The sequence below is a fragment of the Neomonachus schauinslandi genome, chromosome 9, assembly GCF_002201575.2.
Source record: "Neomonachus schauinslandi chromosome 9, ASM220157v2, whole genome shotgun sequence".
In the NCBI taxonomy this organism is placed as follows: Eukaryota; Metazoa; Chordata; class Mammalia; order Carnivora; family Phocidae; genus Neomonachus; species Neomonachus schauinslandi.
The window spans coordinates 39,891,453-39,909,398 of record NC_058411.1 but is presented as its reverse complement, the minus strand read 5'-3'; the positions used below and the strand labels follow the sequence as shown (position 1 = coordinate 39,909,398).

The 17,946-nt window shown below is 41.5% G+C and overlaps 1 protein-coding gene across 2 annotated transcripts in view; it reads left to right on the top strand.

Annotated features, from left to right (window-relative positions):
• DAAM1 (dishevelled associated activator of morphogenesis 1) overlaps window positions 1-17,946 on the top strand; it is a 112,863-nt gene that overhangs the window by 152 nt on the left and 94,765 nt on the right. For both annotated transcript variants that reach the window (XM_021701535.1, XM_044918419.1), the window contains exon 2: window positions 15,759-15,978. In XM_021701535.1, coding sequence (XP_021557210.1) covers window positions 15,796-15,978 — 183 coding nt within the window. In that variant the 5' untranslated portion in view covers window positions 15,759-15,795. The remainder of the gene's footprint in view (window positions 1-15,758; window positions 15,979-17,946) is intronic.

Sequence of the window (17,946 nt, the reverse complement as noted above, 5' to 3'; positions counted from 1 at the left end):
GAAAAAAAAGAGACACGGGACACAGGAAAAAAGGTGGTGGTATATATGTAGAAATCGTGTATAAATAAAAATAAAGCAACTTTTTATCGTCATCTTAATGTAGATTGAATGTTCTCTTAAAATGCATAGCCTAACTTTTTTGACTTTGTTACTCTGAGGTCTCTTTTAGTTTTATACCATCTCTTATTTTGACATTAATTTTCTTGTCCTTCTTTAAAAATATAGTTACCAGTGTTTGCCTTCATCTTCTGTGATCAGCTGTTATGCTTTCATTTGGTGCCCTTTTGTAATTTATACTCCCCATTACTGTATTTGCTTGCTTATTTAAGATTGGGTCAGAAGCCATGAATGTAAGAGGATACACTGTACTAGTATTTCAGTAGCTTTAGAATTGGGCTTTAGGAAGCAGGACATTAAGATTACTAAGCAAGTTCATTCCTTCTGGGTCAAACTTCCTAATAAATACCTACCAAAAAATTCCATCATTAGACACTTCTAGTCTTTTATATAAATGCTCCTGGGGCTGCCAGCTAGAGAGCGGATTCTCTGAAGATAAAGGTAGCAGTATTTACTTCTGTAGCAAAGAATACTGTGGATTTAAGGGGATTCTGAACTGTACTATTTGGTGAAAGTGAGCAGCTATGTTTCTGTTGCTATGGTGATGAGTTGGCATTGCATTGATATATATAGTATTGCCTTTAGGAAATGGTTTGGTAGCTTCTTCTCCTTCTCTCTCCCCACCTCCTTTTCTAAATTAATTATAAGTGTAAAGGAAAAAAGTCATTGTTCGTTATTGGTGTTTTACAGTTGAACAGATTGCTTTCATTTTGAGAACTAACAATTGTAGGGGTGGGTGTGGTAAAGTGGAAAAGTGCAGAAATTAAACAACTAAGGTCAGAGTGTAGAAATTCATTGACCTTGGACTGTGTTCTTAGGGGGAGACACTTAAGGATTCACTGCTTCTCTCTTTTATTAATTGAGATAACAAATGGATGTAAAGCATGTTGAAATTGGCTGGCGTATTGAAGAGAACTGATAAATGAAAGTCATTTAAAAAAAATTTTTTTTTGATTAAGTAAATTCTACCCCAACATGGGGCTTGAACTCATGACACTGAAATCAAGAGTCATATGCTCTACTGACTGAGCCAGCCAGGTGCCCCAGAAAGTCACTTAATTTTTAAAAGGACTAGTTACTTTCTAAACTTTTGGAAACAGCTTGATAATCAAGGCAAAAAAAAAAAAAAAATGTAGTCCAAGCCCATTTTTTTTTTAAACATTAGAATAGAAGGAACTAAGATACAAACAAGTTTCCTTCCTTTTCCGGTGTCTATTTCATTCTCTAGGAGGAGCTACTTAATGGGTTTTTGTAGCTCTTATTTTATCACAGGCTAGACAGTTTCTTTGCATGTTCAAATAAGTATATTCCTTTTTACATTTGTGATATTTTGATTTTGATTCCACAACTTGGACTTCTGATATACTTTAGACCTCTTAATGATAGAAGAGGTGTCCCATTATTATTATTATTATTTTTTAAAGACTTATTTATTTGAGAGAGAGAGCACGAGTTTAGGGAGAGGCAGAGGGAGAGGGAGTGAGAGAATCTCAAGCAGACTCCCTGCTGAGCACGGAGCCCTACGTAGGGCTTGTTCTCACGACCCTGAGATCACGAGCTGAGCTGAAATCGAGAGTTGGTCATTCAACCAACTGAGCCACCCAGGCGCCCCTCCCATTCTTTTTAATGGTTGTATAGTATTTCATCACACAGAGGTACCCTACATCATCTAACCAGTCTTACATTGATAGCTTCTTGATGACTTTAGCCACTTGATGACTTTTGGCTGTTTAACAATATTTCTCAGAATATGAAGTACAAATATTATCCTCAGTCCAACTACTCCAGGCTTTGTATATAAGTCAAAGTAACCATTTTTTTTTAAGATTTTATTTATGAGAGAGAGAGAGCAAGAGAGAGTGTGAGCAGGGGGAGGGGCAGAGGGAGAGGAAGAAACAGGCTCCCTGACGTGGGGCTTGATTCCACGACCCCAGGGTCATGACTGAGCCAACGCAGATGCTTAACCAACTGAGCCACCCAGGTGCCCCTGAAGTAACAATTTGAAACAGCTTTTTTTGTTATTGCATTTAGAACAAATTTTGCAAGAGAGGCAGTCTCTTTGGTGTCTATTGAGTTATGCAATAAAGCAATTACTGTTCTCACCTAATTATATAGAAAATTACAGAGTAGGGTGGAGTGGGCACACTGTCTATTATCAGCTTCCTTCACACTTCCCCCTTGATGACTGTGAAACGGCCTTTTTTTTTTTTTTTTTTGGCCTGGTTTAAATCAAGAGTGTAGTAATCCATGTGTAGTAATAAAATTCAGTAAAGATCTTTCTTCACTATATGTTCGGCTCATGCAGTTTCAGAATCATTAAGCTACGTGAATAACTTCCCAAGGATGTTTGTCACATGGAGAGAAATCACCAATGAGAAAATAGTCTTTATTGTAGCTGCTGGTTATTTCTATTTTGGTGGATTGTTAGCTTTGCTTATGAAAAGAGATGATATATGTTTACCAGTTCACTCACTCAACACACATGTTCTCCTGTCCTTGGCAATGCCTGCTAGCTCTTACAGCTTTCCCCTATCCCGTCTCTATCCTCAAGGTCTATGCATTGCTTTTATTATGTATAGGTTAGGCAGTTTTGATGTTCATATTAAAAGGAAAACACTGTTCTTCTGAGATCACAGGCCTCCTTTGTACTTCCTTAAGACTCTATCTCTGTATGACTTCTTACCTTTCTGAAATGGCATCACTATCCCACTCTTCCAAGGTCATCTGGGATTTCTGGAAGTGACTTGGAACTCATGTGCCAAAGGAACCCCTGTTAACTCAAGAGGTATCAAATCGAGTTCCTTCAGTCTTTGATATTTTCCCAGAGTTTGATAGGCATAACACATTGGCTGATGATGGACCATTTGTTCATACCTGGTCATCATTGTCCTGTGATTTGTGTGTATTTATTTTCTATTATCTTGTGACAATCTCAGAAAAATCCATTTTACTTTTCCCTTTTCCAGTGTATATTTTCCAGTGTATGCACCCAATGCATTGCTTCCACAGTAATGTTAACTTTGGTTCACTGGGACGGACACCAGTATACCGGTAATCATTTTGCAGTTCTCAGAATCATAGATTTCCTCTCCAGCTGTTTGCAATGAATATTTAGTGATATTTGAAGGAATCAGGTTTCAATTACATAAACTTTGGAAGATGTAGCCAGGAAATAATTAGAATCTTATCTTGTAGGACTATTGTCAGCATTCGGACTTCAATTTCATAAAATTCCTTGATAAAATCTTGGTTCAGGAAAGACCATCTCTTGCCTTTTATGAATTTATGAAATCACCATGTTTTCCTTTGGTTCTATAAACACTGTGGTGACTTTTTAATGATTGATAAAGAGGTCCCCACGGGTGCCTGGGTAGCTCAGTCAGTTAAGCCTCTGACTTCGGCTCAGGTCATGATCTCAGGGTCCTGGGATGGAGCCCTATGTCAGGCTCCCCGCTCGGCAGGGAATCTGCTTCTGCTTCTCCCTCTCCCATTCCCTCAGCTCATGCTTGCTCGCTCGCTCTCAAATAAATAAAATCTTAAAAAAAAAAAAAAAAGGACCCCAAACTTTTCACCTTTTAAAGATAGAACCTCAGGAGCATGTATTTGGGAAAAAATTGTTGGAAGCCAGCTTTAAAGTTGTTGTAGTCAAACATTCAGTGCCCAAGTAAATGTGGATGATGCATACCTTTTTAAAATTTCCTAAAATAGAGAAGAATTTTGAAAATTGTACTGAATTCCCTTTTATAAAAATATAGTTTTAAATATATTTGATTGCATCGTAAGACTGTACCAAGTACTAAGTTTCATTCCATGTATGAGCATCCTTAAGCCTCTTGTTCTGGACCATATTTGTGATGCCCTTATAATTTCTGATCCACAATAGAAGTATAAATGAAACAGAGACAGATAAAAAGAGCCAATAGTAGAACTTCCCAACTTTATTTTTAAACTGGCCCTGTGACCAATTGAAGAACTTCCAACGTAATGGCTTTAGTGAACCCAGAAATTCTCCACTAATTGCCTCTTGGGATATGCAAAATTTAAGATGAAACAAAACATTTTTTAAAAGTTTGTCACATTGTCATCCCTGTGGCTGGTACCTGCAGACTTGGGAGTATTCTTCCTCTCTGTGTTCATCAAGGTTGCATCTAGCATTACATTGAAGTTTTTATTTATTTTATTTTTTTTTAAGATTTTATTTATTTATTTGACAGAGAGATAGCACAGGTAGGCAGAGAGGCAGGCAGAGGGAGAGGGAGAAGCAGGCTCCCTGCCGAGGAGGGAGCCCGATGCGGGACTCGATCCCAGGACCCTGGGATCATGACCTGAGCCGAAGGCAGCCGCTTAACCGACTGAGCCACCCAGGCGCCCCAACATTACATTGAAGTTTTTAGATTTGTTGGCTGATGTAGAACAACTTTGAAATGGGCCATTTTGGTGGATCTACAAATCAATATAATATCGACAGTGAAGCTGTCTGCATTTTTGGGCATGGGTTTCAAGTATGCACAAAGCAGGCTGTAATTTTAAATAAGACTAATGAGTTATTCAGGTGTATACTTAGAGTTTTAATGGGGTTATTGGGAAGGCTTGCAAACTTTCTAGTTTCAGTAGAATATTATATGATGTGCTTATAAGAGTTCATTATCCATGTGAAACTATAGGTTCCAAAAACTTAGATGCACGTGGAAATAAGAGCCACTATTTACTGAGCATCTTCCATGTGCCAAGCATTTGGCTACTAAATTCTTTAACAACTTTACAGTTTATATTTCCAATTCTGGAAGGATTTCTATGCGTTCACATATATAGATGTTTGTGTATTGTTACAAATACGGTTTTGTTTTAGTTTTAACATAGATGGTGATACATATGTTTTGCTATGCAGCTTGATTTCTTTCTCTTTTTTACCTCCTTTAGCATGTTAGATCTTGCCCATGTCAGTATTCACGGACCTAGGACATTCTTTGAACCTGGGCATAGGATTCTGTAGCACTGGTTCACAAACTTATCTGTACATTGGGATCACTATGGGCCCCCAATACCAGAAAATCTGATGTAATTGGTATGGAGTAAATAATGCCCGGGCATCGGAGTATGAGAACCAGTGGTTTTGTTTGTTTGCTGGTTTGTTTTTTTATTGGGTGGGGAGGAGGGGCAGAAGGAGAGAGAATCTTAAGCAGGCTCCACACCGGGTGTGGAGCTCGATCTCACAACCCTGAAATGATGACCTGAGCTGAAATCAAGAGTTGGACGCTTAACCGACTAAGCCACCCAGGCGTCTGGAGAACCAGTGTTTTTATATTGCGGGTGCACCAACATTTATTAAAACATCCACCTGTTGAAGGACACAAAGATGATTCTCTATTACAAATGATGAATGGGTTTTCTGTTACAGCGTTGTAGTGAATATCTTTGTTAATATATCTCTGTACTCATGTGTGAGTATATCTGTAGGTTCATCCCTATATATGGAATCTAGGAATTCTTAGATGTGGATCAGAGGGCCAGTACATTAAAAACAACAATAGATATTGCCATTTTACATTCCTCTGAGGCGATACAATTGACTTTCCCAGCCACAGATTATTAGATTGCTCATTGTGGGGCTGAAGTGCGCACCGCCCCCCCCCCCCGCCTCCATTAAGAAAAAGTTTGTTCTGATTTTGGAGGGTTGTATATCTAAGTGTTTATGGAGGTTCCCAACATGAAGAGAGATTGGGGAAATCCCATGTCGAAGCTTCATTTCTCTTGGTCCTTTTAGTGCTGTGTGCTTTGGAAGTTAGTTTTATAGGCTGACATGACAAAGGAATGCCTTCACTTCCAGTCGTTAGAGGGTATGTGTGTCTCCCATGAAGGGCTGGGGCAGGTTGGATTGAAGAAGCAGCACCCCCTAGAGCCACACAACCTCTCAAACAGGTGGGGGCCGGAATGCCTCTTTACTGCCTTATTTCTACACCTGAACTTGCATCCAGTTGAAGCTTTTACCATCATCTTTTCATGAGCCTCTCTTGAAGATTTATGATGTAAAATTTGTAGGTAGAATTTTTATGAAGGGCAGGGTGGTACTTTCGAAGGGAGTTCCAGTTTTCATAATGTGCCTCCGTCATCTGCCCTTCTTGTTTCTGGGTGGCTTCTCCTCGCCTTCTCATGCGCAGGACTCATTAGTAAAGCCTGAGCATAGGTGTGGTGCTGGCCTTGCCCAAAATGAACCCCTCTGAGTAGCAGGCATTGTGGAGAGACTCAGGATCTAGTAAACAACTCACCACACTGTAATTTTAAACCCAGGAATCACCATGGACCTAGCTTTCTATAAACATTCTTTACATTTGTAATGGCAAATGGTGGCCATGTCCACACATGTTCAGAATGACCTTTCTGAGGCAAAAGTGTGAAAGCCTGTGGCTCCGGGTGTTTGCAGTAGGTTGTCTAGTGTGGTGATCAATTCCCAAGACTTCATTGGATAGAAGGATGCCTTCAGATGTACAAAGTAGAATAATAAGTAGGTGAGGTTAGTGCCTGAGTAAAATGTGAAGGGGAATCGGGTCGGTGTTGCCAATGTCAGCGTCCTTGCAGTGACTAAGTGGGGTGTGCTGTGTGGTAGCTCTTGGGTAAATGGTTGGATTGAAATACTCATCTGTCGAATGCTTCCAAACATACAGGAAAGCTAAGACTTTTTTAAAGTGCCTTTTCCCACATTGCCCCTAAAACTCTCAGAGAATTTCCCACAATTCGCAGATAAGCTGACTAACCTGCAGAGCCCTTGATTTAGTGATGACAACTGCCCTGTAGAGATTAAACCAGCCTCATTCCAGGAATTTGTTCTGCTGATACACACAGGAATGTCAGAGAAAGGAATCTGGTTAACACATTTCCACCAAACAGTAGTTAGCGAATATAAATCCTCCTTCCAACTTTTTAATGTAGTTCTCACTTCCCTTTGTAACGTCCACTTAAAATCCATCAAACATTTATAGAGGACTTTAGGATGTTGAAGTCTTTCCTACAGTTCCTCCAGGAGAGAAGTGGGTGAGCTGCTATTTGAACCCGGGTCAGGTCTCCACAGCTGCCTGTGTGTCATGTTGCGTCTGTTCATTAGTTTTACCCTAACTGAAAAGCACAGACATTTTCCATGAGAAAGATGGGGGTTTCTTAATAGTTACCAGAGAATGAGGCTAAGTTTAACCAAGAACTTTTGTTCCACATGGTGTTGCATTTTCTCTTGTTGCAATTCTATTAATCTTGGCATAAAAGTGATCAGAAGAACATGAACAGAGGAAGGTAATTAGTGAGTTTTGAATTTTCTTTCAGTAAACATGAACATAAAAAGTCCTGTAGGCAAGCTTTTATTTCTTCATTTTCAGTCCAGAGAACTGTAGTTTACCTAGGATGCCAGTGGACATTCTTCTCCATAAAGGCCTGCGTACAAGTAAAAATTATACCCACTTGGCAATAAAATACCTTGATGATAAAATGTAGTTACGATATTTGAGAGGGAATAAGATCGAATAGCCTCTGGTTTGGGGGCTGTGAGGGTCAGTAGCAGACTTCACTTTCCCAAGAGACCATGTGTTAGGTCCTCACTGGGGAGAGGAACTTATATTACTGTGAAGGTGACATGGCGAGTCCTTGGCCCAGAGTACCTCCAGTTTATCTTCTCTAAGTCCTATTCAGCTTTACTTGAAGATCTGGAACACATAAGTTTTTCAAACTAAGTATATACCCAACCTCTTCTTTCTCAGGATTTGCCAGAATTATTTCAATTGTGAGAAGGTTCCAAAAAATGAGTAATCTACTTGTTTTTAGGCACTATCTTTTAATATCCCTTACATTTTTGGTTGTGGATAGCACCAAAGTGTTGGCTACTTGTTTGGGAAGGTCTGAGACCTCACGTACCTGATGTGTGGTCAGTGCAGTGGGGGAGGCCTTTTAAGAGGCACCACATCTGCCTGTTGCCATGAAGACTCTGACTTCAGGGGTCACTTCAGTGGGGTCAGAAGAGGACCGGAGCACGTAGGGTACAGGCAGTTGTTGGTGTCTTGCAATGTACAGGTATTCTCCTCTGGTGACTGTGATGTCTCACTCTCCTGGTCTTCCTGAAAGAGCTGCTGGGTGATTCAGGAAAGTTGCTTGTTTTACATGTTTGTTAAAGAACAAAACTTGGCCCGTTGGAAGAGTGAGAGCTTTGATGTGACAACCGGCCACTGAGTTGTAGCTTCCTACGTTTGTGTAACCCCTCCTTTAAATTTGTCTTTGTACAATTTAAGTGGATCCCTTAGTGGCACTGAAGAGAGAAACCTAAAGGGGGAAAACGATTTTCATTTCTTTCGGCTTCATCTTAAATTTGTTTATTGACTTAACTCACAGACTAGCAACAGGTCCACAGGCCCAAGGGCACACAGGCTGTCTGGCAAGGCTGTGCTTTCTTTGGTGGGGAGCTCCAGTGACACTTTTGGTTTGGCCCTTCTCCCAGATGATCAAGAAGAGATGTCCTGGCTTCCAGACTGGTTTCTGTCACGTGAACAACACATACTTCCTAACTCGAGAACCGGGTTGTATTGGCTTTAGGGATTTATGGCCTAAACCCATGGTTAAAGTATTGAGTCATGACAGAAGAGTCATTGCCAGCTTTTAGGGTGAAACCTGGAGGTCCCCTCCTTTGCTCTTTACATGAACAGAGGATGTTTTCTGGCAGGAGTCTGTGACTTGGGCTTGGAAGAAAGGCTTAATTATGTGCTGGTTGAGGCTTGGGCTGGCTTGAGGGTGTGCATGGACTTCACTTGGGTTCCTTCCTCCCTTATCTAGGGAGGAAGTGGGGAAGGATTGGGACAAGTTTTGGCTTCCACTTTGTGCACACCCCCCGCCTGCACCACTGTAGAGTGGGCACAGAGGAGGGGGTGTGCTTTGCGTTCACTCACCTGCTTTAGGCAGTGGGTCAGAGAGTATCTTCAGGGTGCCTGTGGCTTTTTTGAATGTTTGGGTTTTGGTCTTCCTGTCAATGGTGGGGTGCCCGTATTGTTTTCCTCTTTCTTCAGGAAATGCAGTGGGCTGAGGGGACTGACTGCAGGGTGTATTTCCAAAAGCCACTTCCAGAAGTGCCCCGTTAGAACATCCTTTTGGGACGGAGTGTGTGGAAACGGATGGCCCTCGGCTGGACACACTTACTGAGAAACGCCCTTTCCGTTTCCTGGTGGAGAGGATGTTGAAACTTGCGGGGAAAACACATCCCCTTTCAAACGTTCCTCCTGCAACCTTTAGACTGTATCCCATGATTTTTTTAAAGCTCCAAATAGTATTTGGCATCTGGTGTGCTTGGGAAATGAAACCAGACATGAGGAATGTGAGAGGGGAGAGAGATGACCAAGGAAAGAAGCAAAGCAGTTTTTTTTCTTTTCACATTCTTCTTGATAAGAGAATTTGGGTTAATGTTATCTGTTGTTGAAAACAAAAGTGCATGTCAGGGCCCTTTGGAAAATTGCAAAATGTGGGGCAAGCAGCAGCTCTGAAAACAATAGGTATGGCAGTTAAAATGGAGGGTTCCCCAACCATTCTCTTTAAAGTGGCTCTTAGGGCATAAATTTTTTTTTTTTTTGCTTGTTCCTCTTTTTATGTCTGTGACATTGTTTTAGAAAGTCCAGAGACCATTTACAATGCAGAAACAATGACATATTTTAGTACTGAAATTAAAATTGGAGAATTAAATGTGAACTGTCTTGATTAAAAAAAAAATAGAAGTGGGTCATGGTATACATGGTCCCCCGCCACAGTTGGCAAGTACATGCAGAAACTCTCAACTGTCTAACCAAGTTGGTGACTGGTGGGAACTCACAGTCTCTCATTGTCTCCCTTCCGGCAGGATCTAAGTTGTTTCCCTGGAACCACTTTGGTTAGAGGAGAACCTTGATAACTTAGCCAGTGAGCGTATCCCTCAGTCTGGACAGACATCTTATCAATGTGTGGCAAAAGTCCCTGATGAAGCAATTAGAAAGATGTATGCGTCTTTTTTTGTCAACATGATTTCCAAATTTACCCCATACATTAGGTACCAATATTGTGTTGCTTTGTGGGAAGCAAACCTTACGTATCCCATATGTGTTGTGACTTGGCATTATCAAAAAAAAGTGTTAAGGAGGGTTTTCTCGGAGACTGTGAGTTCTCCAATGTTTTATATCATCATGATCATCATATCTATATTCCCGAAAATTTGGCCCTCATTTTTTGACTGTTACCACATTGAGAGTCTTGTTTGTTTTGTTAAAGAGCAGTACAAATGACTCTGACTTCGAGCTAGGCCGCAGATGGATTAAATTTCTTATTCTTTGCTAAGCAAAATGCACCTGCTCCAGAATCTTAAGTAGCTTTTTAATTGCTTCCTTGTGCACGGCATAGCAATAGTCATCTGTAATGTTATAGATGGATTGCATTTTGGATGTCCCAGAAGTGACTTCTTCCCCTCTGCAATGGTGCCAGAAGCTGAGATTAGAAGATGTGTTCTGGTTGAGGGCCCAGCTGTCATGGTGGAATTAGTCCTTTCCCTCAGGCTGATCTGATTAAAAAGGGGCCAAGCTGTGGAAGCATAGGCCCCAGGTTTCAGTAACAGCATTCCTTCTTGATTGGACAGAGTTAGCAACTTAGCTGCTCCCTGAATGTCCTCACTAGGCCGTGATCTCCCTGAATCTGTGAATTTTCTTCGTCTTTGTCTCCAGCATCTAATACTGTGTCTGGCTTACTAAGGTTCAGCTGTGATAGCTGAGGAAGTGAATACTTTCTTGGGCAAAGTGTTTATTGAGTGTAAGGAATAGGGAAAAGATTCTTTCAGTGGGTCTATTTCCCATAGAGCTTACTTTTGAGGGTGGGTAGAAAAACCAGGCACCAGCTAGTTCAGCCAGAAAGAAGCTCCTTGCTCAAGGGAAGCTGCAGATACCCGGAGGATGAAGTCTGTGAGGCTCCTGTCAGCATCAGAAAGCTTGACAAGTGGCTAAGGAGCACTTGGCGGTGTGATTGACTTTACATGTCTTGGCATTTCTGAAAAACAGATCTGCAGGCAACTGTGGGAAGAACACCCAGTCACACAACCCTGAAGTTCAGACACGAGACCATCTGTTCACTTAGGCATTTATGTCTTTGCATTCAACAAACATTTATAGAGAATATACCATGTGCCAGGGACTGAATGAAACCTAGTCCCTGTCTTCAGGATCTCATAGTCCAGTGGGGAAAACAGACATGAATTAAAAAAAAATCTAGACAACCAAAAAGCACTCAACTATGTATATGGTGCTTGGGCTGTGAAAAGAAATGTGTGACCATTTCTGGGAAACCTAAGGCCCATTAAAATAGTAGTATTTGAGTGGGTCTTGAATGGTGAGTGGAAGATGGTTAGGTACAGAAGGAAAAGAGCACTCTAAGCTGAGGGAACTATGGATGTGTGGGCTCAGAAGTGTGACTCCTGTCAAGGTATGATTTCTATACGTACACAGGTGTGTGGGGGGCATGTGAGTGGGCAGTGTTCATGATATTGGAAGGCAAGGGTAGAAAATAAAGTAGGCAAGGGCTAGGCCATGGAGGGTCTTATGGTCCATGCCGGAAGCTGGACTGTATCCAGGAGACACTGCAGAGCTGAGTGACACAGTCAGATTTATGATGTGCTGAGAATAAATCCCAGACTCCTCCCTCCGGTGGGCAAGGCCCTGGGGTCTGGGCTCCTACCCTCTCCAGCTTTTTCTCTCTCAATACTGCCATTACTTCATTATGCCCCCGCCACACTGGTCTTCCTTCCCTGACTCAGAGGTGCCAAGTTCCCCACCTGCTCTGGGCTTCTGCATACACTCCTTCTGCCTGGAGTCCTCTTCCCCCAACACTTTGCAGGGCTAGTTCCATTTATCCATTAGGTCTCAGCTTAAATGCCCTCTCTTTGGAAAGGCTGTCCATGATCAGTATTAAACGGTATTGAAACAGTATTAAAACAGTATTGAAACAGTATTAAACAGTATGGAAAGTCGCTGTCTCCACCACCACCACCAGCATCCTACCATTTTCTTTCACTTTCTTCTTGTATCCCCTGTAACACTAATTAAAATTAATATAGTTTAGTTTACTTGTTTTTTTTCCATGCCTTTTCCCAAACAAACAGTTTTTCTAAAACTCCCTGAAGGGTACATCATCTCATTTTCGTCCCTCTTTCCTTAGTGCTTAGCACAGTGTTTGGCACATAATCAGTACTAAACAAGCTTTTTTTAAGAAACAGTTTATTAGCACTGGATGTTATACGCAAACAATGAATCATGGAACACTACATCAAAAACTAATGATATACTGTGTGGTGACTAACATAACATTAAAAAAAATTAAAAGAAAATAAAAAGTTTATTTATTTTTAGTAATCTCTAACACCCAGTGTGGGGCTCAAATTTACAACTCCAAGGTCAAGAGTCTCATGCTCTTCGATTGAGCCAGCCAGGCACCCCAGGACTCAACAAACTTTTGAGTTAATGAATTAAATGATGAATATGATGAACTAGGGCAGTTGTTGATGACTTGCAGCCCATGGGCCTTCTTGGGCACACCACCTATTTTTGTATGGTCTATAAAACAAATTAAAAAAAATATTTTGTGACATGAGAAAGTTATATGAAATTCAAATTTCAGGGCGCCTGGGTGGCTCAGTCGTTAGGCATCTGCCTTCTGCTCAGGTCATGATCCTAGGGTTCTGGCGGGGTTCCCTGCTCACCTGGGCGCCTGCTTCTCTCCCACTCCCCCTGCTTGTGTTCCCTCTCTCACTGTCTCTCTCTCTGTCAAATAGATAAATAAAATCTTTTTTTTGTTTGTTTTAAAGATTTTATTTATTTATTTGAAACAGAGAGAATGAGAGAGAACATGAGAGGGAGGAGGGTCAGAGGGAGAAGCAGACTCCCCGCCGAGCAGGGAGCCCGATGCGGGACTCGATCCCGGGACTCCAGGATCATGACCTGAGCCGAAGGCAGTCGCTTAACCAACTGAGCCACCCAGGCGCCCGATAAATAAAATCTTAAAAAAAAAAAAAATTCAAATTTCAGTGTCTACAATAAAGTTTTATTGGCACATAAGCATGCCCATTTTTTAAAGATGCCTGTGGTTGCTTTCATAATAAAATGGCAGGGTTAACTAGTTGTGATAGAGGCTTAAGGGTCCACAAAGCCTAAAATATTTACTATTTGGCCCTTTACAGAAAAGGTTTGTCAACCCCTAGACTGGGGAATCATGGGCCAAGGAGAAGAATTGAAGAACTCTTGTAGTCATTTTGGTGAGAGATAAGGGGAGGCTGAACCAAGGTCATGGCCTGGAGGTTGGAGAGGGTGGGGATTGGATTCCAATTGGATTAAGCATGCAGGTTCCCTGACCTCTGTCAAGCTTCCCTGCCCCATTCCCAACCAGGCTTCTCCAATCAACATCTCCTGATGTTTCCCAGCAAAGCAAGTCTCTAACTTCTCTCTTCCTAACTGCCCCACTCCCTCCCAAGTCCTTCCTTAGGTCCAACATGTGAAATGAGGATGATGGAATGAAGTGATGGGTGTGAATATGCTTGGTAAAATCACATACACACACAGGCAGCTGTTGGGATTACTTTCTCATTTGTGATGTGCTAGAGCAGTTAAGGAGGGTCGGCCAGAAGTGTCTACTGCCACTGAGGGGTCATGGGATGATTATTTTGCTTCCATTTTGGTCTGTATCTGGGAGACTAGGCTCTGATCAGCAGAATTCCAAATAATGTGTATTAAAAATGGCAGCCTGTTGGAAATCTCAACGCTTTGCCATCATCTACAGTTTAAAGATGGGTTTAATGGAGGACCTTGTATTTGGGGTTACACAGAAGAGCCAGCATAAAAACTTGTCCTTCCCACCTTGTGCCTTTGTTTGCACTGTTCCAAAATGCTCTGCTTTCCATAATCTATCAAAGCTCCACTCATCCATCAGATACCATTCCCAGATTCTTCCCAGTGGACTTTATGCTTGATTACATAGCACTGACTGGTATGATGTGCCATATGACCTTTGTTACAACTATTTGGTGCACTACTTTCTCACCGGATTATAAGCTCCTAGTGACCCATTTCACTGATGTATCTTTAGGTGCTTATAGTGCCTGGTATATAATAGGTATTAACACACATTTGCCAAAGGAATCCCAGGTACTGCGTATTGCCTCCTGTAGCCTTGCACAAGTACACTCTAGGCCAGGAGGTGTATGCTTCAATAGATTGGGATATTGGATGTCTCAGCCAAGTCTTTATTCCAGAGCCGGTTGGATCATCACGTAGGGCTACAAGAGGGACACGCTGCTCTTAACATTTCCCTCCCCTTCCCATTCTAATTGCCAGCTTCCTGAGACCACTGTCCCTTAAGTGAGCAGGATCTTGACTCTAGAAGTGTTTGCAAATCCTAGTTATTTATGAGAACTTTTACTGGAGTTTGTATCATTGTATGAGATTGTTTTTAAAAAGCCATATGGCATCATGTTGTACACATCATTCATTCTTTGATTTGCTTTTTTCACTTGACAGTATAACTTGGGAATTTTCCCAAGGGAGTACATATAATTGTAATCTTAAACTATATAATCATTAAAAATCTAATTTTGTGGTAGAAATTCAAATTCAAAAGTGTACAAAATGAAAAGGAATAGTTCTCCAGTCCCCTATTTTTATTTTACAGGCTACTGCTATCTATTATTAGCCCTTTCTTATATATATTCATAAGTACGTATATACATTCTTTAAAACATAATCTTGTAGTATATATATCATACAGCATCTTGAACATGTTTCCATATCTACATGTACAGATACCTTATTTTTAAATGAGTATACAGTGTTCTATTATGTGAATATACTATAACCATGTCCTTATTGGTGAACTCATTTGATCTTTTCTGTTTGAAAATCTCTGATTCAGAATCTAGTTCATGTGAAGTCACTCTTCCTTTGTTATGAATTTAAATTTTTCAACATGATAAACAGTAACTGAGTGCCTCCTTCCTTCCTGGCACTGTGCAGGGCATGAGTGCCAACAATTTGCTTGGGGTACAGTTCCTTCCCTTGACTTGGAGTTAATCATGGTCTAACAGGAACGTACTCTCTTGAGGAACTTAGAATGTGATATGAGCTGGAATGAATAGATATGCCTCAGCATACGTATCATTAATTCTACTTTGGGAAGGTAGAAAAGAAGAAATTGATATCAAACTTTAAAGGGTAAGAGATCCTAGATTCCTAGGGGTGAGGAAGAGCAGGTCATTCTTGCAGGGGAGTTAAAGAACAAGACGGGTTGACATGAAAGAGCATGTGATAGGCAAAGAATGGCCAGTAGCCCAGTGCAATTGGGGGCATATGCTGTGTCATGCAGGGGTAGGGTTGTACTGTTTGCTCAGCAGTTGGTCACAGGAAACATTCAAGAAGTGAATAGAAGGATGTGCTCTTTGCCCAGCTGGACTCCAAATCCACTTGGGGTTGTCCTCTCTGTGCCCTATAGGGCCATATCAACCGTCTCCAGTGAAGAGGTCTCTGCTTGAATTGGACTGACTTAAAAAACAAAACAAACAAAAACAACAAAAAAACTTACCCATTTTTTTCTTCCTTAACCATGTCCTGTCTTCTTTTTTGCAGAGTTTAGTCACTTCAAGAAATAGAACAGAATTCAGCCATGGCCCCAAGGAAGAGAGGTGGACGGGGGATCTCGTTCATCTTCTGCTGTTTCCGAAATAATGATCACCCAGAAATCACCTATCGGCTGCGAAACGATAGCAACTTTGCGCTTCAGACCATGGAGCCAGCATTACCCATGCCCCCTGTGGAGGAGCTGGATGTCATGTTCAGTGAACTTGTGGTGAGTCCCCAACTTCCTTCCTGGCAGTGGTTGAGAGCCAGGAGGGGGGAGAGGATGTGCATGGTTTGGTTTGGTTAGCCATGGGCTTGGCCCTTTTTCAGTGAAATGACCCCTTTATATTGGCACCCCAACTGTGAGCACTGAGCCTCCGGAGGAAGAGAAAGAAGAGGGTAGCATTACCACATTGAAGGGCTTTGCTTTAAGTGGAGGGATTTAGACCCTTAGGTCTTCAAATATGTGGCAGAACTGCATCCTAAGTTGCTCTTTCTATTCTTCCCCATTCCAGTCTGAGTCTATATTGTGTGCATAAATAATTCCCTCATCTGCTTCACACCTTCCACAATTCCCTAATGCTTTCTCCACCCCTACTCTCAATGTATAGTATTAATGTCTTTTTAAAAATTAGTCATACTCCTCCTCCTGTCCTCGATCCTTTGATGAAGGACATTATTACGTAAGTACAGTATAATTATTTATCCTAATGATAGGATTGTAATAATAACTGTTGTGGGAAACTTTTTATAGATCCTATTATATTTTAGAATCCACTATACTGAAGTGAGAGATGTATCTGGTATAGGACCCATTCATCAAAAGATGTAAGTGCTTTCTTTAGCTTAGCTTTTCAGGCACTTCTGAAGTAATGTTTCTTTCCATTCTATGTTTTTGGGGATATTATGGCACAGTTTAAAGGGTAGTGGCATGGAAATTAGGAAGACGTTGGTTCGAATTACTGTTCCGACTTTATTATCTGTGTAAGTATGGAAAAAGCCTATAAGCCTGTTTTCTGGAAAGTGAGAAAAAATAATGCCCAATAAATAAAATCTTAAAAAAAAAAAAAAAAGGGCGCCTGGGTGGCTCAGTTGGTTAAGTGACTGCCTTCGGCTCAGGTCATGATCCCGGAGTCCCGGGATCGAGTCCCGCATCGGGCTCCCTGCTCGGCGGGGAGTCTGCTTCTCCCTCTGACCCTCCTCCCTCTCATGCTCTCTGTATCTCATTCTCTCTGTCTCAAATAAATAAATAAAATCTTTAAAAAAAAAAAGAAAAGAAAAGAAATCTCTCTCCTCTCCCGCCTCTGCATGCAGAGACTCTGTTCTAGGTGTTAATTGGGAGGTTCAAAATGGAAAACTAGAACCTGCTCCTAAACAGCTGATAGTTTCAGTAGCAAAAGGGGACTGATACAGGTATAACACCACTAAAGGAAGAAGCACAACCTACCTCTGCATAGATTGTGTATAGATGTGTTGTGAGGTGTAGGACATAGTGATGAGGAGGGTAGTCACAGAAGACTTTCTGGAGGAGGTGAGCTGTGAGGAGCGATTGAAGGTGAGAAGAGAAGTGGAGGGGGTCTGTGTTAATGGCTGTCTCAGTCATCTTCAGGTAGTTCATCCTGTGATAGCAAAACCTCAGTGGTTACGAATGGCAGTGGCTTAGCACTTGTTAATGCTACATGTCTAGCTGTGATTCTGTTTCTCACCATCTTCCATCCAAGACCCAAGCCTGGTGGAGGAGGAAGGAGAGACATGGTAAAATGCTAGCAGGCTCTAAGCTCATGTTTGGAAATGATACATGTCACTTCTGCCCACATTTCTTTGGCCATTGAAAATCACCTGGCCACTCCTGAGTTCACAGAGTAAGGATGGATCATTCTTCTGTAGAGGTTGGCACTGCAAATTGCATGGACAGTCCTGAGGTCACTGGGGGGTGGGGGGTGGAGGACACATAATCCTTTTCCAGGGAGAGGCAGTGAATCATCTACCATGATGGCTATCAAGAAGGGCAATAATGATGTATTCACGGGCTTGGTTTTATTTCCCACTTAAAAGTATTTTAAAACCAAAAGTCAGCCTAAAGAGATAGATGTCGCTGATAGATGAAGGCCTTCGTGGTGGTAACGGAGCTGGCGGGCAGAGCTAGCACCTCAAAGCACCCACATCCACTGTCTTTTCAATTGTATTCTATCAGACT